Source organism: Ranitomeya variabilis, chromosome 2 (assembly GCF_051348905.1).
Source record: "Ranitomeya variabilis isolate aRanVar5 chromosome 2, aRanVar5.hap1, whole genome shotgun sequence".
Classification (NCBI taxonomy): domain Eukaryota; kingdom Metazoa; phylum Chordata; class Amphibia; order Anura; family Dendrobatidae; genus Ranitomeya; species Ranitomeya variabilis.
The window spans coordinates 638,759,465-638,786,730 of NC_135233.1; the positions used below are offsets into that span (position 1 = coordinate 638,759,465).

The 27,266-nt window shown below is 45.7% G+C and overlaps 1 protein-coding gene across 2 annotated transcripts in view; it reads right to left on the minus strand.

The window, feature by feature from the left end:
- Window positions 1–27,266, minus strand: part of LOC143807494 (KN motif and ankyrin repeat domains 1-like) — a 47,847-nt gene that overhangs the window by 15,560 nt on the left and 5,021 nt on the right. The window contains exon 2 of one of the 2 annotated variants that reach the window (XM_077289106.1): window positions 21,286–21,355. The exons of the other annotated variant lie outside the window; for it this stretch is intronic. Coding sequence (XP_077145221.1) covers window positions 21,286–21,322 — 37 coding nt within the window. The 5' untranslated portion in view covers window positions 21,323–21,355. The remainder of the gene's footprint in view (window positions 1–21,285; window positions 21,356–27,266) is intronic. 2 annotated transcript variants of the gene reach the window in all.

Consider the following 27,266-nt stretch of genomic DNA (forward strand, 5'->3'; position numbering starts at 1 on the left):
CGTGCACACAACATTCATTACCTGAACCACTGCGGCGCGCGTCCCGATGGATACTGGCAAGTGTGCACCCTTCGTCACTGGCATATGATGTCAGTGTCATGCACCGCATGCGACGGGCGCACATATTCACTGCCGGCCTCTGCTATGTTGGCGGCCATATTAGTATGTGTGCGCTGACATGCAGAGGAGGAGGACACCAGCGCCAGGAGCACAGGCAGGTGAGAGGAATGTTTTTGTTTTTTTCTCTCACGCTCTCTCTCATATGGGGGGAAGGGGGCCAGGATGGATATACATACTGGGGGAGGGGGGCCAGGATGGATATACATACTGGGGGAAGGGGGCCAAATGGATATACATATGGGGGAAGGGGGCCAGGATGGATATACATACTGGGGGAAGGGGCCAGGATGGATATACATACTGGGGGAAGGGGGCCAGGATGGATATACATACTGGGAGAAGGGGGCCAGGATGGATATACATACGGGGGAAGGGGGCCAGGATGAATATACATACTGGGGGAAGGGGGCCAAATGGATATACATATGGGGGAAGGGGGCCAGGATGGATATACATATGAGGGAAGGGGCCAGGATGGATATACATACTGGGGGAAGGGGGCCAGGATGGATATACATACTGGGAGAAGGGGGCCAGGATGGATATACATACGGGGGAAGGGGGCCAGGATGTATATAAATACTGGGGGAAGGGGGCCAAATGGATATACATATGGGGGAAGGGGGCCAGGATGGATATACATACTGGGGGAAGGGGGCCAGGATGGATATACATATGAGGGAAGGGGCCAGGATGGATATACATACTGGGGGAAGGGGGCCAGGATGGATATACATACTGGGAGAAGGGGGCCAGGATGGATATACATACGGGGGAAAGGGGCCAGGATGTATATACATACTGGGGGAAGGGGGCCAAATGGATATACATATGGGGGAAGGGGGCCAGGATGGATATACATACTGGGGGAAGGGGGCCAGGATGGATATACATATGGGGGAATGGGGCCAGGATGGATATACATACTGGGGGAAGGGGGCCAGGATGGATATACATACTGGGGGAAGGGGGCCAGGATGGATATACATATGGGGGAAGGGGGCCAGGATGGATATACATACTGGGGGAAGGGGGCCAGGATGGATATACATATGGGGGAAGGGGGCCAGGATGGATATACATACTGGGAGAAGGGGGCCAGGATGTATATACATACTGGGGGAAGGGGGCCAAGATGGATATACATATGGGGGAAGGGGGCCAGGATGGATATACATACTGGGGGAAGGGGGCCAGGATGGATATACATATGGGGGAAGGGGGCCAGGATGGATATACATACTGGGGGAAGGGGGCCAGGATGGATATACATATGGGGGAAGGGGGCCAGGATGGATATACATACTGGGGGAAGGGGGCCAGGATGGATATACATATGGGGGAAGGGGGCCAGGATGGATATACATATGGGGGAAGGGCCAGGATGGATATACATACTGGGGGAAGGGGGCCAGGATGGATATACATACTGGGGCAAGGGGGCCAGGATGGATATACATATGGGGGAAGGGGGCCAGGATGGATATACATATGGGGGAAGGAGGCCAGGATGGATACACATCCCGGGAAGGGGGCAAGGATGGATACACATATGGAGGGAAGGGTGCCAGGATGGATACACATACGGGGGGAAGGATGGATACACATACGGGGGGCCAGGGGCAGGATGAGGCCCGGATGGATACACATGGGGGGCCAGGGGCAGGACAAGAGGCCTGGATGGATACACATGGGGGGGCCAGGATGGATACATATGGGGGGCAGGATGGATACATATGAGGGGCAGGACAAGAGGCCGAATTTATACATATGGAAGGGCAGGATAAGGGGCCAGATGGATATATATGGGGGGCCATGAAGGATATATGGAGGGGCTGCTCAAGGGACCAGGATGGATATATGGGGTGCCAAGATGGATATATGGAGGAGCCAGAATGCATATATATGGGGGACCAGGATAGATTTATGGGAGGGGCAGGACAAGGGACTAGGATGCATATATATTTTGGGGCAGGATGCATATATGGGGGGGCCAGGATGGATATATGGGGGGCAGGATGGATATATGGAGGGGGCATGATGGATATATATGAGGGGGCCAGAATGCATATATGGGGGTGCTGGAAGGATATATAGGGAGGCAGGATGGATATATGGAGGGGGTAAGATGGATATATATGAGGGGCCAGAATGAATATATGGGGGCCTGGATGGATATATGGGGGAGGGGCAGGACAAGGGACCAGGCTGGATATATGGGGAGCCAGGATGCATATATATGGTACAGCCAGGATGTATATATATATATATATATATATATATATATATATATATATATATATATATATATATAGGGCCAAGATGGATTTATGGAGGAGGGGGGCAGGACAAGGGATCAGGGTGCATATATATATATATATATATATATATATATATATATATATATATATATATATATATATATGGGGCAGGTTGCATATATGAGGGGCCAGGATGGATATATGGTGGGGGGCAGTACAGGAAGCATATATATGGGACCAGGAAGCATGCATATTGGAGGAGGGGCAGGTTGCATATATATGGGGGAGCCAGGACAAGAGACCAAGAAAGATATATGGGGGGTCCAGGAGAAATATATGGTGGGGCAGGACAAGGGACATATGAGGGCCAGTATGTATAGCTGGGGAAGCAGGACGGACATCTGGGGGCCAGGCTGGACAAGGGACATAGAGGGCAGGACTGGGGCATATTATAAAATATAGGGGGCTAGGCTGGGTGAGATTATTAAATAAAGGGGGCCAGAATGAGGGACTTAATTACTGTTTGGGGGACAGAATGAGGAACATGTTATATTAGCTTATGGTAACAAGTGGGGAACATAATTTCTTTAGGGTCCAATTAGGGACATTATTACTACTGTAATATAATTTACTTTTTAGGAAACTGTTTTTTCATGGAGGGAACAAAAGGGGGGTCCTTTTACTGTGCAGGGCGGTAATATGTCGCTTTTCTTCTTCACCTGACATTGTGTAGAAGTCAGGAAAAAAGTGAAGAAAGTGTTATGGAAGCGATCAGCTGTTGATGACTGTGTTTTTTTTTTTTTGCAGAGACCGAGTCCTGGCTGGAAGAAGTGACAGCGGTCTGTGCTGGCTGAAGAAGAAGAAGAGCGAAGATGAAGGACTTCCATTACAGACGTCACTGGTGAATCAGTGTATTACATGTACACGCACACAGTATACTGTGTACAGAGCTCCTGTGTATAATGTCACTGGTGATCACTGTATTACCAGTACACTGACACTATGTAAAGAGCTCCTGTGTATAATGTCACTGGTGATCACTGTATTATCTGTACACTGACACTACATACTGAGGTCCTGTGTGTAATGTCACTGGTGATCACTGTATTATCTGTACATTGACACTATATACAGAGCTCCTGTGTATAATGTCACTAGTGATCACTGTATAATCTGTACACACAAACAAAAAAGTATCACTCCCAGAGATGCACACCACGTATAAGAATGAGAGACATGATACTGGAAAAGCACAAGATTTTATTGAAACACTACATAAAACATAATTAAAAACAGCAAACAAAAAGCCCTGTCCATAGCAAACAATGCAAGGTACAATGATACGTACAAACAACAGTAAAGCTATAACATGCAATGCTATAAACCTGCCTATACCCTAGACAGAGTAGGAGCAATATATGATTCAACTAAGAACACTAAACTGGCCAGGGAATGTAAATCCTACACCATCCTATATATGACAATGGGCATATGCCCCACCTGGCACCTAAACAAGTACAATAACCTGCGCGGCTCATGGGACACTGATAAGCATGTAATCCAGACAAACTGGGCTGTAAGGGAAATCCCAAAAAGACATGCTAGCAATAGAAAAAGTGCAGAGACCGCCAAGCAAAGTGCCAAAAAAAAATAAAAAATGCTGGGACAGAAGTTACCCAAAGCAAGATGGTGGCCAGGACGAAGCCCTACTTGAGAGGGTGATACGCGTGGGGCTGCATTGGCCCTAGTCCTGCTTACTTGCCGGTTCACCCACGGACTTGAGCCGCACAGGTTATTGTACTTGTTTAGGTGCCTGGTGGGGCATATGCCCATTGTCATATATAGGATGGTGTAGGATTTACATTCCATGGCCAGTTTAGTGTTCTTAGTTGAATCATATATTGCTCCTACTCTATCTAGGCTATAGGCAGGTTTATAGCATTGCATGTTATAGCTTTACTGTTGTTTGTACGTATCATTGTACCTTGCATTGTTTGCTATGGACAGGGCTTTTTGTTTGCTGTTTTTAATTATGCTTTATGTAGTGTTTCAATAAAATCTTGTGCTTTTCCAGTATCATGTCTCTTATTCTTATACGTGGTGTGCATCTCTGAGAGTGATACTTTTTTCTTTGTGTGTACTACTTGTGATTCATCATTCACTTGCACCCCGTATTGTATATTCATATTGTGGATATAATGTGCTCATATTGGTGTGGTGCGCCTTGTTTTTTGCTTATTGTATAATCTGTACACTGACAATATATACAAAGCTCCTGTGTATAATGTCACTGGTGGTAATAACATTGTTAGTATTGTGGTTTGTATTCATAATCAGTATAGTAGTATTTGGTCACTATGTGGTGGTAATTTGTGGTCTGGTCACAGTGTGGCAGAATTTCTTCTTGTATGTGGTATTATTTGGTCCCTATATTCTGGTAATATGTCATATTATTCGGTCACTATGTGGTGGTAACATGTGGTCTTGTCATGGTGTGGCGGTATTTTTCCCTTGCATGTAGTATTATTCGGTCACTTTGTGGTCTGGTCATAGTGTGGTTGTATTTCTTCCTGTATGTCGTGATATTTGTTTTAGTATAGAGCATTGTGTTGGTGTTGTGTATGGCGGTCACTTGTTCTCTCTGATATTAATTAGTAGAAGATTCTTTATTTCGATTAGAGATTAGATACTTGGAACACAGCAGCAGAGATGCACTTACAGGGGTTTCCTGTGGAAAAAGTAATCATCTATCCACAGGATAAGTGATAACGTATTGATTGGTGGGGGTCAGATTGCTTGGACTCATTCAGCAAAATGCAGAACTTGTTATCCCCATTAGACTGGAGTGGCATGTCCGACTTGACCACTGATCTATTCATTCCCTCAGTGGCTGCACTTTTTTTTTGTAGAAGCCCCAAAGATAATGAATGGAGCTGCTGTCAGATATCCCACCTGCCGCTCCATTTTAAAATGGGGATAAGTGTCCTATCAATGATAAAACTTCCTCATTCTTCCGATCGGTGCAGTTTCTAATGGTCGGACGGACCTAAGCGATCACCTATCCTGTGGAGCCCATGGATCAGTGATAACTTGTTTTAACCAAATAATCCCATTAATGTAAACTACAGTAATTATACATCCCAGTTATGGGGGCGCACAGTAGATGTGCAGGAGCCGCCTGTGTTTTACAGCCGATGCTCCACTGTAATGGGGATAACGACTGACAGATATTTGGCAATTTTCTGTTTGGACAATTTTTCGTGTGGGCAATTTTCCATGTGGGCAATTTTCCATGTGAGCAATTTTGAGAAGACAGACAGATAGGATAGATAGATTGAATAGACAGATAGATAAATGCTAGAAGGGGTATATCAGTCTCCTGCCCATTAAGCCTCATGCATATTCACTGCATTGACTGGCATATTATTCTCCTGCCCGGCAGAGTATCTCACCTATAATTCTATACTATTCTCTGTCCTACAGAGCATCTCACATATAATTCTATGTTATTCTCCTTCCCTGCAGAGCATTTCACCTATAATTCTACACTATGGAATAGCTTTATGCTATATAAAGGTTATCATTATTATTAGATTGATGATGGCTAAGTTCAAACTCTTTGCTTTGCCATGTGTAGGAAGAAACAATCTTTTAGGTGAGCATTACTGCACAAGTGAGGGCTTTCTGCTATGCTGACAGAGGGTAGCGTAGGGTGAACACGATAAGCTGCTGGACTGTGAGAGAGGTGAAAGCGGAGATGTTTTGGTAGATTGAGAAAGATGGGGTGTGGTGGTTATCTAAGATCAGTCAAAAACAGCAGGCAGGTCCACTTCTGTATCAGCTGATGAGCTCTTACTCACCCCTAATGTAGCGGGTAAGCAAGTGGAAGTTCTGCGGCCGGAGACCCGTGTGACAACAGTTGCCACGGTGAGGGAGGAGGAAGAATCAGAAGATGCGGTTAATGGGGTGGACAGTGGTTGGTGAGGCCCACTAGTCAGCATTTGAGATTCCCAGAATACACATGTTGATCGCGCATGTTCATGCATGTTGTAGTGAAATTATTGCATTTTTTTAACTCCACTCTGTCGTTTTAACAAAGTTGGCAGATAACGTGATTTTTGTCATTTTTGGTTGTCTCAAAAAAGACCCAAACTAGGCAACTGCAGACCTGTGAATGCTGTTGGGCACTGACAGAGTTGGAGCTGAGGATGCATTGCTTGTCATGGTTGCATAACTCTGTGTCTGCAGGAAGCCACAAGGTAAACTCCTCATCTTCCTCCTCCTCTGCTGAGTTACTCAGCTGCATGTCTCTGGGTTTACACCAAGAGGGATCTACTACCTCATTGTCATCCTCTCTATTCTCCCACTCCTCACCCTGAGAGTCACCCTCCTCTTCCAACCCTGACATCACAGTACAGTCAATATCTGAGTCTCATCAGGGTCACCTCCATCCCCCAGGGTTAACGTCTACAAGGGTTTTAATTATGCTCAGACCCTACTTTGTCCGACCCTGGATCAAACTGAAAAAAATGTGGACGTCACTGCAGATGATTTCCTCCTCTTGACTCTTTGAATCTTTGGAGTACACTTCTGATGCCCATGGCATAGAATGTGTGAACAGATCTGCAGATTCAGCTGTCTGTGGTTCCCTACAGTTAATTGGGCAGTTGGAGAGTTGTGACGTGGGGAAAAACAAGGGTAATTGGAGTGCCACTCTGAGGACTGCACTGTATGTCATGTTAAGGTGGAGGATGAGAAGCAGAGGCCACTTGATGCATCACGTGCCATCTACTGGAGCACATGTTTTTTCTGTCCCTCATCTACAAAGCGTACCGCTGGGTCACTGCCAAAGAAAAGGAGTGGAGTAGCCCCTCCAGTAACAGAAGTTGTAAAAATGCTACACAATTGTTCACTGCAGTAAAACAAGCCTACTTCTCATCTCTCATATCATACCTGTCTCACATCTCTAAACAGCTATTCTGTACTTTAAATTTCCTCCTACGTCCACAGCTCCTCCTACTTCTCCTCTTTTCTCAGCTGAACACTTTGCCTCACCACTTATAACCTTGACTCAATAACGTCCCACCTCATTCAAAAACTTACCACAGTCTTCATCCTAAGCCTAATCCACCTCTTCAACCTGTCAATGACAACTGGTGTCTTCCCTTCCTGATTCAAGGTAATAGTCTTAGGCAAACTGAAGACCGCGCACACGGGGTAGATTTAGGGTGGTTTATTGAAGCCTACGCGTTTCGAGAGCTATCTTGCTCTCTTCTTCAGGGCGTATAGTACAAAACACAAATATGGGGTATATTTATACAAAAGGGAAGGGGAGGGGCCCCAAGGCCCTTGTACTATAATACATAAACACCTTATAAAACACATATTTAATAACATATAAAAACATTGCTCTTTATTATTTATAACCTAAGATCATTAATTGATAAAAATAGAAAAAATAAATTTAAAATTTAAAATTTAAAAATATGAATCAGCCCTGAATAAAATCATAAGTGACCTAATGGGTATTCGAACCGGGGAACTTTGTATGATAATTCTATTGTTTAAGTTATTCTAGTCCTTGCGCCACAGAATACTGATAGGTTCTTTATTAATTTCTCTTGTGGAGATGAAAAAATCTGAAAATGTTCTTATGGGCAAAAGAACAAAATATTGCAGAAAAAAAAAAAACAATATATGCCGTTATTAATTACTAAAAAATTACATGGAGAAATTTTTAATATAAATTATATATAGTTACAGAATATTAAAAATATTAAAACATGAGTAGTACTAGAACCATCCCATGGGACCAAGGAAAATTGTTATTTGGAGTGAGGCTCAATGATAGGAACCACACTTCAATTAGAGAATTTATTAAGTCAAAGGAGGTCTGACATTACATTTAGCCCTTCAGGCTCCAGAGAATTCAGGGTATAAATCCAAAAAACCTCTTTCTTATTAAGTGACTGTGTGCGATTAGGGACATGTGCAGGAACGTGATCAATGGGGTGAACAACTCCAATAGGTGAGCACATTCCCTGCAAAGGACTGTATGTGTTTTTTAAAACAGTGTGACACATTGGGGGCGCCTTGTCTTTTTTCTTTCTTCTTTCTTCCTGATTCAAACATACCTCTATCACACCCATCCTCAAAAAGTCCTCCCTTGACCCAACATGTGTCTCGCCATTGCCCCATCTCAATTCTCCCCTATGCCTCCAAACTATTGGAACAACACGTCCATTTTGAACTGTCCTCTCACTTGCTCTTGCTCCCTCTTTGACGCTTACAATATGGCTTCTGACCGCACCGTTCCACTGAAACTGCCCAGACTAAAGTCACCAATGACCTACTAACCACAAAATGAAAGCGAAACTACTTTGTCCTCCTCCTTTTCCTGGACTTGGCATCTGCTTATGACACAGTTGACCATTCCCTCTTACAACAAACTTTCTGATCTCTTGCCATTACAGTCTTGGGCCTTTGTTGGCTCTCATTGTAATTAACAGACAAGACATACAGACTGGACATACAGTGTCTCACACTCACATACCATCTCCTCATCTTGCCCCCTATGTGTCGGTGTTCCCCAAGGTTCAGTTTTAGGCCCGGGCACAATGCTAAATTTGCGTATGCTCCCTCAGGACCATACGCATTGCACTAAGGTGTTCCCAGTCCACGCCACCTGTTATCTCTGCCAGTCCTCCAGTTCTGCTGGGACAGCTAACACGTGTCCGGGGTCTAACTGGAGGTAGCACCTGTGTCCCTCGGACATTCCATTCTGACCCTGTTCAAGGGATCTTAATACGGGTGTCTGGGGCTCACACAGTCAAGCCCCCTTCGGAGACCCCCAGACCTAGGTCCAGTGGTTCCATTAAAATTGCAATAAATGAATGTACACTGCAACATCCGTTCCTCCGCTTCCATTCGTTACAAAATAGACTCCAAAATTTGTTGTGCAATTTCTCCTGATCACACCAATACCCCAAATGTTTTCAACTACTTTTAAGGCAGTGTGCAAAGCTCAGAAGGGAAGGAGCGTCATATTAAATTTCAGATGTTGCTGGAATGGTTTGAGGGTGCCATGTCACATTGGAAGAGTCCCTTAGGTGCCAGAGCAGCATAAACCACCCCATAAGTGCCCTCATCCTACAAACTACTTCACCAATGAATTCTTCTATGGGAACAAACAGCATGTTGACACAACATGTGCCTCACAGAATTTTATACCGTTGAGCTGTGAAGAAAGAATAATTTCATTTTTACCACTAAAATGTTTTTTTAGCCGCAAGTTTTTAATTTTTGTAAGGGCTGGCGGGAAAAATGGACCCTTCAAATTCTTTATCACTTTCTTCTGAGTGTGCCAATACCCTACATGTAATCAGGAACTACTTTTCCAGCACAGTGCAAAGTTCAGAAGGGAAGGAGCGACATATTATAGCTCTGATGTTACTGTTATTGGTTGTGGAAGACCCACTGGGAGAACCCCTAAGGTGCCAGAACAAAAGAATTCCCCATATGGGACCCAATTTTATAGACTACACCTCTAAAAGAATTAATCTAGGGGTGTGTTAGGTGTTGAGCTCCCACCACTGCACAGGGGGAATCTTGAACCATGTCCTCTACGGTTTCCCATTTTTCCCCAGCTGCAGAGAAGCCTGCTCAGCAGAGACATCGTACCCAGTGTCTTGCTCAAGCTGATGCTGAGCATCTGGTTACTGCTGCCATAACAAAAAAACACCATGAGAGGAAAAAACCTCCACTATTCTTGACAAAAAAGTTTGGAGGCCTTGGACAGGTAAGCATCTCTGCCTGTGTACTGTTTTTTTTGTCAAGAATAGTGGAGGTTTTCTCCTCTTATGGTGTTTTTTTAATTAGATTAGGACTGGCAATACGTAAGGACCCTTGACTTGGGTTGCCAGCTTAAGTATTGTGGTCATAATACCAACCAATACCTTGCATTCATTGTTATGTTTTTGGGCACGTTATTTTTTCAGGGTGCAGCTGGGCCCTAGATGGCTCTGTAAACTGTGGCCTCTGTTCACACAGGATGCATTAGTCAGCAATGGCTAGCCCGCTAAATGGCGTCATTAATAGGCTTTGAGCCATATGCTCTGCATTTCTGTGTGAACATGCCACATACAGATGATTTTGCACAGGTGTGCCAAGCGGCCAAATCCTGATTGTAGGCTGGCTGCATTATCGGTATTATTGCACCTGTGTATCTGTCATCTGCCATCTTAACTTGGGCCCACTGCATTTTGGTTAGTGTAATTGTTTGGAGGCCTTGGACAGGTAAGCATCTCTGCCTGTGTACTGTTTTTTTTTTACTGCTGCCCTCCCAGATCCAGCTATTTTAACCAGCAGTAATCAGCAGCAAGCAGACGCTCCAGAGACTAAGTCCTGCTTTCGGTCATCTGCAGACCTCCCAACCGTCCCAGATCCAGCGGGACAGACCCGATTTTGAAACTCTGTCTCACTGTCACAGCCAAGATCTTACTTTTCCCCCACTGCACTGTGATCCATTGGACTGGTTGCTAAGAGACATCGGGAAACTTCCTCTACAGCTTTTGTAAAACATCCGGATGGTTGCTCTTTGTGCACTAGAACTGTGATGAGGTCACATGAGGGGAGGAGTCAGGGATCACATGATCAGGGGCCTCCGTGTACTAGCGCCAGGGTCTGGCTAGTAATGGCAAACGAACAGCGACTGCAGCGGTACATGCAGCAGCTGGAGGGCAGGTTGGCAGCTCTCAAGCGCACAACCTTAGCCATGGATGTTACTGCAGTAGATTTTCAGGCTGCTAGCGTGGCTGCAGCCAGTTTGTCCACTGCCACCCCTGTTCCAACCTTATCCCACCTTCCCTTGCCAGATAAGTTTTCTGGTGACAGTAAGCTGTGTAGGGGATTTGTGAGCCAGTGTGCAATACAACTTGAGCTCCTGGCTGCACGTTTTCCCAGAGCGGGCAAAGGTGGGATTTATCATATCCCTCCTGTTGGACAGGGTGCTGGAGTGGGCTACGCCGCTGTGGGAGCGCATCGATCATTTGGTGCAGAGTGCATCCGCGGTTCCTGAGCACTCTGTAACAGGTCTTTTTGGGACCTCGAGTCAGCCATGATACGGCGCTCCAACTGCTGGCATTGACACAAGGCTCTTCCATGGTCAGCCATTTTGCTGTCCACTTCTGGACTTTAGTATCTGAGCTAGAGTGGCCGGATAAAGTCCTCATCCCAGTATTTTGGAGGGAGCTGGCTGACCATATGAAGGACGGTTTGGCCACTAGGGAGATTCCTGCCACACTGGAGGGTCTAATAGCGGCATCAACTCGCATCAACCTTCGTTTTAACGAGCGAAGGTTGGAGTGAGCCAAGTGTAGGCAGAGGTTTTGGCTGGCTCCCACCTTCACCAAACCTATGGAATCTCCAATCCAGGCATCCGCGCCAAATGAGGCTATGGAGGTGTCACGAGCGGTATTCCGGGGTGGAGGGCAACATCATGTCATATGCCTTCGCCAAACAGCACGCAATACCCCTGGTGATGCTCGCCAAACCAGTGACCGTACGAGTGAACGGGTCTACACTGCCTTCACAGATAACACATCAAACCATCCCTTTTATCCTTTCTATGTCACCGTCCTATCAGGAAATAATCTCCCTGCTTGTCATTCCTGAGAGAATTGATGAGGTCCTGTTAGGGATACCCTGGTTTCGTTACCACTCCCCTCATATAGAGTGGTCCACAGGGAAAATTTTGAGATGGAGTGAATCCTGTGAGAGCAGATGTCTGAGGGAGTGCGTTCAGGTTGCTAGTACAGAGGTACCTGCAGATCTTTCCTCTCTTCCCAAGCACTATTGGCCCTATGTGGACGTGTTCTCCAAGAAGGCTGCGGAGACCCTTCAGCCTCACCGCCCCTATGACTGTCCTTTTGACCTCTAGCCTGGTGCTGAGCCTCCCCAGGGTTGAGTCTATCCACTATCTCTCCAACAGATGGAGGCAATGACTCAGTACATCCAGGAGAATCTGGTGAGAGGATTTATTAGGAAGTCAGTGTCACTTGCAGGGGCGGGGTTCTTCTTCGTGCAGAAAAAGAACAGAGAACTACGTCGATGCATAGATTACAGGGGTCTTAATGCCATCATCATTAAGAACAAGTACCCTCTGCCCCGATATCTGAGCTATATATAGCTATAGATAGGTTGCGGGGAGCAAAGATTTTTACTAAGCTTGATCTGCGGGGTGCTTACAACCTGATTCGCATCCGTGAGGGGGACGAATGGAAGACAGCATTTAATTCCAGGGACGGCAACTACGAGTATCTGGTGATGCCTTTCAGGCTCTGTAATGCCCCTGCCGTTTTCTAGGTCATAGTCTATCTGGATGATATTCTCATCTACTCTCCAGATATATATTCCCACTGGAGAGATGTTTGCAAACTCCCTCTATGCCAAGTTGGAGAAGTGTGTGTTTGAGCAGGAGTCCTTGACTTTTCTGGGCTATATCATCTCCGGCCTGGGATTGGCTATGGATCCTGCCAAACTACAAGCTGTGATGGACTGGCAGGAACCCCATTCTCTCAAAGCAGTGCAGCTCTTTATGGCGTTCATTAACTAATATCACCAGTTCATTCCCCACTTCTCAACTTTGTTAGCTCTCTTGGTAGCCCTCACCAAGAACGGAGCAAATCCCAAATTGTGGCCGGAGGAGGTCTCCAAGGCCATCCTCTCTATCAAGTCTCACTTCAGTAGCGCTCCCATTTTACATCGCCCCGATGTAGATAAACCATTTATAATGGAGGCGGATGCCTCATCCGTCGGTGCTGGAGCAGTCCTCTTCCAAAAGGATGCTCAAGGTCGGAAGCATCATTGCTTCTTTTTCTCCAATACCTTCACACCGGCAGAGAAGAATTATTCCATCAGGGACAGGGAGTTGCTAGCTATGAAGTTGGCCTCGGAGTGGAGACACATCCTGGAGGGGGCTCATTTTCCCTTCAAGTTTACACCGACCACAAGAATTTGGTATACCTTCAAACTACCCAGCAACTAAATTCCCGCCAGGCTAGATGGTCCCTGTTCGTCTCCCGGTTCCATTTCACCCTCCATTTTCTCTTCGGGAGAAGAACATTCGTGTTAATGCTCTCTCCTGCTCCGTAGTGTCTTCTGAGGAGGAGGAGACTCGCTTAATTGTCCCCTCTGAGAGCCTGAGGACCGTGGCCATGGTTTCGCTAGAGTCTGTGCCCCCTGGCAAGACTTTTGTGCCACCTAATTTGTGACTGGAGGTTCTCTCTTGGGCTCACTCATCCAGGTTGGGCGGACATTTTGGGACCAAGAGGACATCTAAGCTCCTGGCGAGGACATCCTGGTGGCCGCATATGGTGCGTGACATTGTAGACTATATTCGGGCGTGTGTCTCCTGTGCCAAGAATAGGTCTCCTCGACAAAGGCCTCCTGGGCTACTTAACCCCCTGCCGGTGGCAGACAGGCCCTGTGAAATGGTCAGGATGGACTTTGTGGTGGGCTAACCCAAGTCCCATAGCTGCACTGTTATTTGGGTAGTCACCGATCATTTTTTCCAAAATGGTGCACCTGGTGCCTCTTCCGCGGGTGCCTTCTCATGTTCCTTGGTGGCGCTGTTCATTAAGCATGTTTTTCGTATTCACGGTATGCCTGACAAAATTGTCAGTGACCGAGTCCCCAGTTCGTGTCTCATTTCTGGAGAGAGCTTTGTCGCCTACTCAGCATTGAGCTGAATCTCTCTTCAGCATACCATCCTGAGACAAATGGGTTGGTAGAGAGGGCCAACTAGGCCCTGGTCACATATCTGCAACATTTTGTTTTGGCCAGGCAGGATGACTGGTCATCCTTGCTACCATGGGCGAAATTTGCGCTGAACAACGCCGTAGCCGATTCCACTGGGCAGACCCCATTCCTCCTTAACTATGGCCATCATCCGCGGGTTCCTGTGCCCATGCCCATGTCTTCCACTGACTTTATGGTGGCAGATTGGGTGGCGGAGGCATGTGATATTTGGAACCGCACACAGGATGCCATCCTGGCCTCCAAGGAGAGAATGAGGGTCTCCGCCGATGCACACCAACACCCTGCTCCAACCTTTTTTCCTGGCGACTTAGTGTGGCTCTCCGCCCATAACTTCATGCTGCGAGTTGAGTCCACTAAGTTTGCGCCTCACTACATAGGTCCCTTCTAGGTCCTGGAAAAGGTTAACCCTGTGGTCTATCGTCTGGCCCTTCCTCCACACCTAGGTATCACCGACACCTTTCATGTGTCCCTCCTAAAACCCGTTCACATGTTCTGGTTTTCTGAGTCATCTGCCAGGACATTGGGCTCGTCTGCAGAAGATTATGAGGTGAACGCTATTGTTAGGTGCAAGGTGGTATTTGGCAAAAAATACTATCTGGTGGACTGAAAGAGTCATGGCCCAGAGGACAGGACCTAGGTACCTGTTGAGCACATTAGGGCTCATCAGCTCATTGCAGCTTTTGAACATAGCGAGGCCCAAGAAGAGGGGTAATGTTAGGTATTGAGTTCCCGCCGCTGCACAGGGGGAATCTCGAACCATGTCCTCTGCGGTCTCCCATTCTTCCCCAGCCACAAAGGGGCCTGCTCAGCAAAGATGTCGCTCCCAGCGTCTTGCTCAGGCTGATGCTGAGCGTCTGGTTACTGCTGCCCTCCCAGGTTCAGCTATTGTAACCAGCAGTAATTAGCGGCGAGCAGACGCTCCATAGACTAGGTCCTGCTTTCGGTCAACTGAGCATGCCCGTGAGACAACCTCTCATTGGATGTCAGGGGTCACATGTTCAGTTCCTGAAGCGGCCCTGATTGGACCACCAGGAAGGTCCCAGAAGGACGCAGCTATAAAAGGTTCGCGTGGCCGCTTGGCCATGTGCTAATCTAAAACTAAAATCATGTGTGTGGATGAATGTTTTATAACTGGTGAAAGCTCCTAATTATACCCCTCCCTAGCGTTGTTGCATGTGGTCGGGTGTTTGAGCTGACTAGTGCCAGATTTTGCCATCCAGCACTAGGCACGAGAATACTGTGTTAAATAGCAGCGTCCGTCATTGCGGCACCGTGGCTAGAAGTGCGCTTTCCAGGCCCTACTTAGGGTGGTTAGTGGCTTCCGCCAGAGTAGCACTGCGCATACCTAGTGCGCTAAATCAATTAGTTTAGTTTCTCCCTGGCACCGCAGTTGTGGCGCCGAACGCTAGTGGGTCTAGAAGGACTCTAACCCTGTGTTCATGGGGAAGAGTCCTGTGAACTAAAAAATGGCGTTCACTCAGTGGTATTGCGGCCCTATGAAGCAACAGGGTTCGCCTCCTTACATACCGGGTGAAGTTAACCCGTGTGTGTTCACATTATTCTTCTATATAGTCCGCCATTAAAGAGCAGCTGGTATCATCTCTGCACGGTGAACCCCGGGCTGCGAACGCACCATATATCTTCCTTTATATTATTTGGTGCGTTCTGCCAGCTCTAATAGGGTGCAGATCATACTGACACTACAGATGTGTCACAGAATTTTATACCATTGGGCAGTGAAGAAAAAATAATTTTAGTTTTGCCACAAAAATGTTGTTTTAGCCCCAGATTTTATATTTTCACACTGAGAAATAGATAAAAATGGCACCAAAATTTGTCCAACAATTTGTACTGAACATAGAAATGCCCCACATATGGCTGTCCAGTACTGTTTAGCCATAAGGCGAGACTCGGGAAAGAGAGCACTATTTGCCTCCTGAAGCAAAGATTTTCCTAAAATAGTTTACTGATTCCACATACACTGCTCAAAAAAATAAAGGGAACACTAAAATCCTATATCTTAGATATCACTGAATTAAATATTCCAGTTGTAAATCTTTATTCATTACATAGTGGAATGTGTTAAGATTGAGAACAATAAAACCTAAAAATGGTCAACGTAAATCACAATTAATATCCCACGGAGATCTGGAGTTGGAATGTTGCTCAAAATCAAAGTGGAAAATGAAGTTACAAGCTGATCCAACTTCAGTGGAAATGCATCAAGACAAGGAATTAATGCTCAGTAGTGTGTGTGGCCTCCACGTGCCTGTATGACCTCCCTACAATGCCTGGGCATGCCCCTGATAAGGCTGAGGATGGTCTCCTGAGGGATCTTCTCCCAGACCTCGACTAAAGCATCCGCCAACTCCTGGACAGTCTGTGGTGCAACATGACGTTGATGGATGGTGCGAGACATGATGTCCCAGATGTGTTCAATCGGATTCAGGTCAGGGGAACGGACGGGCCAGTCCATAGCTTCAATGCCTTCATCTTGCAGGAACTGCTGATACACTCCAGCCACATGAGGTCTGGCATTGTCCTGCATTAGGAGGAACCCAGGGCCAACCGCAAGAGCATATGGTCTCACAAGGGGTCTGAGGATCTCATCTTGGTACTTAATGGCAGTCAGGCTACCACTGGTGAGCACATGGAGGGCTGTGTGGCCCTCCAAAGAAATGCCACCCCACACCATTACTGACCCACTGCCAAACCGGTCATGCTGAAGGATGTTGCAGGCAGCATATCAATCTCCACGGCATCTCCAGACTCTGTCACGTCTGTCACATGTGCTCAGTGTGAACCTGCTTTCATCTGTGAAGAGCACAGGGCACCAGTGGCGAATTTGACAAGCCTGGTGTTCTGTGGCAAATGCCAAGCATCCTGCATGGTGCTGGCCTGTGAGCACAACCCCCATCTGTGGACGTCAGGCACTCAGACCATTCTCATGGAGTCGGTTTCTAACCGTTTGTGCAGTCACATGCACATTTGTGGCCTGCTGGAGGTCATTTTGCAGGGCTCTGGCAGTGCTCCTCCTGTTCCTCCTTGCACAAAGGCTGAGGTAGCAGTCCTGCTGCTGGGTTGTTGCCCACCTACGACCTCGTCCACATCTACTGGTGTACTGCCCTGTCTCCTGGTAGCACCTCCAACCTCTGGACGCTACGCTGACAGACACAGCAAACCTTCTTGCCACAGCTCGAATTGATGTGTCATCCTGGATGAGCTGCACTACCTGAGCCACTTGTGTGGGTTGAAGAGTCCGTCTCATGCTACCACAAGTGTGAAAGCACAGCCAACATTCAAAAGTGACTAAAACATTAGCCAAAAAGCATTGGTACTGATATGTGGTCTGTGGTCCCCACCTGCAGAACCACTCCTTTATTGAGTGTGTCTTGATAATTGCCAATAATTTCCATCTGTTGTCTATTACATTTAAACAACAGCATGTGAAATTGATTGTCAAACAGTGTTTAAGTGTTCCCTTTATTTTTTTGAGCAGTCTACAAAAGTGCTAAAAGAGCAGAATACACCTCTCAAGTGACCCCATTTTGGAAATTATATCCCTTTGGGAATTTATCTACAGGTGCAGTGATGATTTGACTCCATGAGTGTTTTCCAGAAGCAAGCAGCAATGTATGTTGCTGAGAGAATATTGAAAATCTGTCATTGTAGTGCCCAATACATTGTAGCGTCCAATGAATTATGCCCAGGTAATGCTTCTGGAGACACAACCCATAATTAAGGAGAGCTCTCATTGCTACAGAAATACCAAACATGTTGATGCTAAATGTGGTTTATAGGAGATCAGAAGGGAGAGGGATATTTGGATTTGGGAGTGTAGAATTTGCTGTATTTCATTTGAGGTGCAAGTAGCAATTATGTTTTTCCAAGTTTTTATGCTACCAGTGATTTGATTCACATGAAACCCCTAAATGATCCATTGACTATATTAATGCAGAAAAGTTACTCTGGATTAAGTCTGGCCTCCGTTCAGCTTTATCTTTCTGTTCTGAAGTGCACAAAACTGTGGTCAACCTCACTTTTATGCACGCTTAAAAAGAGGGACACCACCGAATCATAGGCCAGATGGTGTCCACAGTGTCCTCATTTGCCTCAATATAGGGAATCTTCCATCGGGGTTCCATCTGAATCATGTATTTCAGATATTTACTCTGAGACCCCAGGTAAGAGCTCAATATAGTGCGCAGGATAAATGTGAGCTGAACCTTTCTGCAATCTTTAGGAGGCAAAATGCAAAAAATCAACAATAGGTGAAGAATTGGTTCTATTTATTCTTCAGGTTGGTGCAATTATCACGATAATAGATTTATATTATTTTTTAACTTTTGGCTACTTTCACACACTAAGGCTAAGTGCACACGTCGGAAATTTCCGCGGCAATTCTACAACTATGCAGCATCAATAGTAAAAAGATCTAATGTTAAAAATAATAAATGAAATTAAAAAATGGTAACTCTCACCTTCCGAAGGCCCCCGATCTCCTCAGCGGTGCACGCGGCTGCTTCCGTTCCAATAGATGCTTTGTGTGCAGGACCTGCGATGACGTCATGGTCACGTGACCACGACGTCATTGCAGGTCCTTCACACAAAGCATCCATGGGAACAGAAGCGGCCGCGTACACCGCTGAGAGGCGGGAGGACTCTGGGGGCCATCAGAAGGTGAGTATATCACTATTTTTTTATTTTAATTCTTTTTTTTTTAACAATTATATGGTGCCCAGTCCGTGGAAGAAAGTCTCCTCTCCTCCACCCTGAGTACCAACCGCACATGATTCGCTTACTTGCCGCATGGTGAGCATAGCCCCATGCGGGAAGTAAGCGGATCAATGCATTCCTAGGTGTGCGGAATCCCCGCGATTCCGCAAATTAATGAATATGCTGCGTTTTTATCTGGAATGTCTTTCCGCTCAGGAAAACAATGCAGCATGTGAACAAAAAATGCGAATTGCATTCTATTAAATAGGATGCTTAATGTGAGTGTTTTTTTCATGGTTTTATAGCATTTTTATAGCGAAAAACCACGAAAAAAATGCGAAAAAAATGTGACGTGTGCATACAGCCTAAAAGATGCTTTTTGTTGCCAAAACAAGTTTGTGCATTGCCATATGATGAGAACTATAAATTTTCCTTCGTTTCGACTGACAGTCATTTTATGGCTTGTTTTTGGCAGGACAAGTTGTCATTTATATTGGTACCATTTTTGGGCACAAAACATTTTTTGATCACTGTTTTTGGGTGACAAAAGGAACAAAAAACAACAATTCAGGAATTTTTTTTTCTTGCCATTCCACGTGTGGTAAAAAGGCAGCTTTATTCTTCGGGTCAGTATGATTACAGTGATTCCACATTTATACCTTTCTTTATGTATTAGCATTAGCACGTTTATTACAATTTATATGTCATCTGAGTCCAGTCCGACTTCTGTGACCTCAGACAATGGAGAAAATGCAGAAATTAAATTATGTAATTTGACATATGGTAAGTTTTTATACTAGAGGTTAAGACCTTCTCTAGTAGGGTCACCTTGATGTGGTAGGATGAATTTTAAGTTTTTCTGATCAAAATTATGTAAAGTACCATATTTTTCGGATTATAAGACACACCTTGTTAGGGTCGGCGGAACACACTAAATAAGATATGATAATAAAGTGTGTTCGCCACCCGGCGTCCACCGTGCAGAGATTGTATACTGCAGCTAAGAGGACAATGGCAAAACAAGCAGCGAGCGTAACTGACTCGCACTAAGTTAAACGTCACACAGCGGAGAAGGACGAGGCACACACAGCGACGGGAAAGAAACTCTGCAGCACAGCTGTGTTCATAGGCAGACAGCTGTAGAGTGATAATGGCGCTAAACGCGAACCCTGTTAGCTTCACAGGTGTATGCAAGCCCCACTGTGGCAGGGGAACCGGTAGTGGACTCCAACCACACACAGAACTCCTCTCCAAAGAAGATGGAATTTTAAAGGCCTAACGCCAGCCCTGAATTTGTACACACAATCTCCTCTCTGGAGGAGCTGGAATTCTACAGGCACTAGGCCTGCCCTTAGCACATACAACTGATTCCACAGTACCATTAGGTTCCTCACACACAGAACATAAATGATCTTAGTGCACCGACAGGCGCGCCAAAAATCTTTTTATAGATTTTGTCAGTCAGACAGGACCATGCTCACGAGCCAATCCAGAGCCAGACCAGGACCTGAACATGTGACTGCTGATGACCAAAGCGAAGTCTCCTCACGAGCATGCCCAGTAAAGCAAAACTTTGACTTTGTCTCAGAAGAGATTGCTCACTGCAGTCAATTATTAGTTACCATAGCTGAACCCGGAGAGGCAGCGGTAACCATGCTCACAGACTGAGTCTGAGCAAGACGCCGAGACCGATGTCTTTGCTGAGTAGCATCCACTGTGGTTGGAACAGAATGGGAGACTGCAGAGGAAGATAAGTCTTGTGATCTATCCTGTGCAGTGCAAGAATCCCCATGCCTAACACACCTTTTCCCAAAAATTTGTTGAGCAAATGAGTGTGTGTCTTATACTTTTACTATACCTTACTAGCTGCAGTTAAGCGGGGTCCCTTGGTCGATGCTGGTGGTTGCAGGGGTGTGGCAATGCTGTGAGCCTCAGGCTGGGAGGAGGAGGTATTAAGAGGTGCTATGCTGCCATTGTTCGGTGGTGCGGGGGCTCCACCAACATTTTGTTATTGCCCAGAGCCCACACACATCCACATTGTGGTGGACTCAGGGAAAACTACTGCGTTTTATAATCCGCAAAATACGATACTGTGTTATTTTCATGTACTATTGCTATTTTTTTTTTATTTACTGCAGAATATTTGCTTATTTTGATTTTATCTTCTATTTGGTCGTGTGACTGTAGCCTAAGGTAGAAACATCTGTCTAAAACACCTAAAAGGTTATTCCAAACATACACAATTATGCTACATGGACCAAATCATAAATCTAAATCCAAAATCATTGAGAAATAATACACGTGGTACAAAACTTATTTCATTAGACATTTTGTTTGTTTGTTTTTAATGAAGAACCAGTAATTGTATTACCTGGATGGTCATTTCTTAGATTAGCAGACTCTGTCATTCTGATTGCTCAGAAAGCAAAAGCACTGTTCACCTGTTAAAAAGACATGTTAACGTTGAGATCATAGCTGTAACTTATATTACATATACAATGAAATTTACAGTATAATAAATGTGCAAATTATTATAAAACATAAAAATCATTGCAATACACTATCTTGGTGCATTTGACATTACATTATTCCTGCAGCACTTTGCTAATCAAAGTAACTTTCATTCATCATCTGCAAATCACCAATGCTTGAAGGAGAGAATATAAAAGGACACCTAAGCATAATGGCTGGTGGCACAAAAAGATGAGGGTCCATAGTGTGCCAGGGTATGGGCACAAAGCAAGCAATCTGAATTGACTGATAGAATGCATTACTGCATATCACAAGTGGTGTGTCAATAAGCCAGGATAAAAACCTCATGTACATTTTTATTTTGACACCATTTGTGTCAATATATTGCTTAAAGATGCAATTTTTGAAAATGTTCATAAAGCTAATTCTATTTCACATCAACGTTCTAGTTCTTAGGAACCAAATCATGGTTTTCCCTATTAACATCAATGCAGTAAAACTGCCAAAATGTGAAAAAACTACTAATTATGCAAATTGTCCCTTCAGAGAGGAAGAGAACTAGAACTCTAGTGCCACCTATTGGAAGGTAGCAATCCTACAAGCCAATGTCGACCCTTTAACGAGCCTTGTCACAAAAAAACTACTAAATTGAGCCATACAATAATAAAAAACACTCAATGGATAACTTGTGATTAGTGATGAGCGAACATGCTCAGTGATACCGTACTTGGTTAGCACTCGAGTATCACAATGCTCGGATGAATTTGTTACTCACCAAGTAATGGACGTTGCTCTATGTAAAACTAATCACCACCCTGCTTGTTTGGTGCCTGTTACACAGCCAAAAAGCACGCGGAGATTGCCTGCACATCACTTTAAAGCCATAGCCATCTTGGCTGTAGCATTATTATGATTGGCTGACCGTGTGACATGATCAGGGACTATAAAAGAACAGACTTCACCTGGCTCGGTACATTGACGCCATTGCACAGCTCTGTGACACTCCATATTGGAGGGAGAGAGTGCTAGACCTCTGTGTGCACAGAATAGTGAATCAGAGGCCTGTAGTCTTAATGCTGGTGCTGAAACTGAGCCATCATACTAAGAAGCCTTCTGTTTGCTAAGCAGGGCCGCGCTTAGTAACCCGATGTTTACCCTGGTTACCAGTGTAAATGTAAAAAAAAAAAAAACACTACATACTTACATTCCGGTGTCTGTCGCGTCCCCCGGCGTCCGCTTCCCTGCACTGTGTAAGCGCCGGCCCTAAAGCACAGCGGTGATGTCACCGCTGTGCTCTGCTTTACGGCCGGCACTGACACATTCAGTGCAGGAAGCTCTGAGCAGCAGCGCGGACGCCGGGGGACGTGACAGACATCAGAAGGTGAGTATGTACTGTTTTTTATTTACTTTTACAATGGTAACCAGGGTAAATATCGGGTTACTAAGCGCGGCCCTGCGCTTAGTAACCCGATATTTACCCTGGTTACCATTGTAAAACATTGCTGGCATCGTTGCTTTTGCTGTCAAACACAATGATACACGCTGATCTGACGACCAAATAAAGTTCTGGACTTCTAGCTCCGACCAGCGATATCACAGCAGGATCCAGATCGCTGCTGCGTGTCAAACACAACGATATCGCTATCCAGGACGCTGCAACGTCACGGATCGCTATCATTATCGTTGTTAAGTTGTTCAGTGTGAAGGTACCTTTAGCCTATAGAGGGAGAGAGAGCCCCAGGAGCAGGGAGAGTGACAGAATCCAGTCTGTAGATAAGGATTAGGACTGTGCTGTCCATTGGCAAATATATAGCTGCAGTTTTTGGAGGGAGGTAAAAAAATTGAACACATTTTAATCCATTGAGTATTACGTGATTTGTGTTACGTTTCTGTGTTCAGGATTATATATATATATATATATATATATATATATATATATATATATATATATATATATATATTGTGGTGCAGTGACCAATCTTACAGCCAGGGGGCGCTGTGTGTGCGCTGCAGGATGCGCTTGGATGTATAACTGTGTTGGTGAGAGAAAGTCCGGCAGGATTATAAATGGCCGGTATGTGTGTCGCAGAGGAGGACACTCTGCGCTGTCAGTCTAAAGATATGTTGTGTTCTGGGACCTGTAGTCCCACAAGTAATTGTATAGTTCTGATGGGAGACTGGCGGGGCTAGTTGTGAGAGATGGGAGGGTCAAACTAGCCACACACCCATGGGAGTGGTTACAGGTATGTAGTGTGACCAGGGTGTGGGTCACATGTTCCTGTGAGGTTCCTGTGTATGGATCCGTTTGGGTCCTGTGCAAAGTCCTGGACGGTCAGTGTTGGAAGCTCCTGTGAGTGGAGTCTGCCTGGAAGCACCTGAGACCGTGGACCTGATGTACGGTCAGTGTTGGATTGTCCTGGTATGGGCTGGAGTCCTGGAAGCACTGAGATCCGTGAGTCCTGCACTAGCCTGTGTGTTGGATCGTCCTGGGATGGACTGGAGTCCTGGAAGCACTGCTGAGGCTATGGACTGAATGCTCAAGGGTGTTGGATTGTCCTGGTATGGACTGGAGTCCTGCAAGCACCTGGTAAGAGTATGAGTCCTGGATTGGTCAGGGTGTTGGATTGTCCTGGGTTGGACTGGAGTCCTGCAAGCACCTGGTATGATCATGAACTGATGGCCTGCCTGTGATTGGACTTCCTGAAAGCGCATGGAAAGGCTGCATCTACAGAGCCTGAGACGGTTTCTGTATTGGGGAAGCTACAGTTCCTACTGTGGGTCTGGACTATCCGAGGTGCCCTGGCCACAAGGACGGTGATCCCAGTGAGGCAGCTTTCCCCTGTGAACCAGCACTGGCAGGAGTCAGTATATTAAGCCGGACTTCCTGTAAGGTAACAAGGGGTTACGGGCAGACACGGATCCGCCATTGGAACAGACTATCGATGGTTAATGTGTTCCGTTGATGTAAATGATGAACTGTTTGTGTTATGGTTTATGATGTTTAATAAACGGGAATAGACTGTTTAAGTGGAGAAATCGTGCCTGAGTGCTTAAATCCTATGCCAAGCGAGTGTCCCCCAACACACTCAGGTAGCGTTTCACCACAATATATATATATAGTGCCTTGCGAAAGTATTCGACCCCCTGGAACTTTTCAACCTTTTCCCACATATCATGCTTCAAACATAAAGATACCAAATGTTAATTTTTAGTGAAGAATCAACAACAAGTGGAACACAATTGTGGAGTTGAGCAAAATTTATTTGTTATTTTACATTTTTGTGGGAATTCAAAAGCTGAAAAGTGGGGAGTGCAATATTTTCCGTCCCCTTTAACTTAATACTTTGTTGCGCCACCTTTTGCTGCGATTACAGCTGCAAGTCACTTGGGGTATGTCTCTATCAGTTTTGTACATCAAGAGACTGAAATTCTTGCCCATTCTTGTTGGCAAACAGCTCGAGCTCAGTGAGCCTTAATGGAGATCGTTTGTGAACAGCAGTTTTCAGCTCTTTCTACAGATTCTCGATTGGATTGAGGTCTAGACTTTGACTTGGCCATTCTAACACCTGGATACGTTTATTTGTGAACCATTCCATTGTAGATTTTGCTTCATGTTTGGGATCATTGTCTTGTTGGAAGACAAATCTACGTCCCAGTCTCAGGTCTTTGGCTGACTCCAACAGGTTTTCTACAAGCAGGGCCGGCGTCAGCACGCGGGCAAGTGCCGGGGCCCTGGCGAGACGGGGGGGGGGGGGGGCAAACTCACGCAGTCATAGATCCATCTGGCCGCTTCAATTTGTGCTGGCACAAGCATCTTCTCAGTCAGTGCAGGGCCAGGCACATAGGGGTTAAGAACGCAGCCAGCATGACATTGTGGGCAGAGAGAGCACGTTCTCCTGCTCTGCTCTCCCACCCCTGGCTGAGTGCACTGCTGAACTTATCAGGCAGACTCCGGAGGAGCTGCTACCTGCGCCTGAGTGAGTGCCATGCTATCACTGTATTCTGACAGTCTGGGTGACCTGGGGTGGCCATGGTTTGGGCGGCTGCAGCTGATTATATATATATAGCCTGTATAGATACTGTAAAGTATATATAATATATATACAGGACAGGTGCTGGGGGCCTGGGCTGGGCGGCTGTTGAAGTATATACACTGCACAGTACCACTCCTCCTGTATATATACACTGTACAGTACCTCTCCCCTGTATATATACACTGCACAGTACCACTCCCCTGTATATATACACTGTACAGCACCTCTCCCCTGTATATATACACTGCACAGCACCTCTCCCCTGTATATATACACTGTACAGTACCTCTCCCCTGTATATATGCACAACAGTATGCGCAGCACCACTCCCCTGTATATATACACTGCACAGCACCTCTCCCCTGTATATATACACTGCACAGTACCTCTCCCCTGTATATATACACTGCACAGTACCACTCCCCTGTATATATACACTGCACAGCACCTCTCCCCTGTGTGTATATACACTGCACAGTACCACTCCCCTGTATATATACACTGCACAGTACCACTCCTCCTGTCCTGTATATATTCACTGCACAGTACCACTTCTCCTGTCCTGTATATATACACTGCACAGTACCACTCCTCCTGTCCTGTATATATACACTGCACAGTACCACTCCCCTGTATATATACACTGCACAGTACCTCTGCCCTGTATATATACACTGCACAGTACCACTCCCCTGTATATATACACTGCACAGCACCTCTCCCCTGTATATATACACTGCACAGCACCACTCCCCTGTATATATACACTGCACAGCACCTCTCCCCTGTATATATACACTGCACAGTACCACTCCCCTGTATATATACACTGCACAGCACCACTCCTGTCCTGTATATATACACTGCACAGTACCACTCCTCCTGTCCTGTATATATACACTGCACAGTACCACTCCTCCTGTCCTGTATATATACACTGCACAGTATCACTCTTCCTGTCCTGTATATATACACCGCACAGTACCACTCCTCCTGTCCTGTATATATACACTGCACAGTACCACTCCTCCTGTCCTGTATATATACACTGCACAGTACCACTCCTCCTGTCCTGTATATATACACTGCACAGTACCGTCCTCCTGTCCTGTATATATACACTGCACAGTACCACTCCTCCTGTCCTGTATATATACACTGCACAGTACCACTCCCCTGTATATATACACTGCACAGCACCTCTCCCCTGTATATATACACTGCACAGCACCTCTCCTCTGTATATACACACTGCACAACACCACTCCCCTGTATATATACACTGCACAGTACCTCTCCCCTGTGTATATATACACTACGCAGTACCTCTCCCCTGTATATATACACTGCACAGTACCTCTCCCCTGTATATATACACTGCATAGTACCACTCCCCTGTATATATACACTGCACAGTACCACTCCTCCTGTCCTGTATATATACACTGCACAGTACCACTCCTCCTGTCCTGTATATATACACTGCACAGTACCACTCCTCCTGTCCTGTATATATACACTGCAGAATTTTCAATAGCTATCACTCATGTAAGAAGAAGTGAGATCTGGCATTCTACTATACCTATATTTCTCTGCTGTATCTGGGCATCATGAATCGTGGTATGTGTTAAAGGGGGGGGGGGCACTGAGACTCTTTTGCCCGGGGCCCTCAAAAACCTGGAGCCGGCCCTGTCTTCAAGAATGGTCTTTTATTTGTCTCCATCCATCTTCCCATCAATTTTAACCATCTTCCCTGTCCTTGCTGAAGAAATGCAGGCCCAAACCATGATGCTGTCACCACCATGTTTGACAGTGGGGATGGTGTGTTTAGGGTGATGAGCTGTGT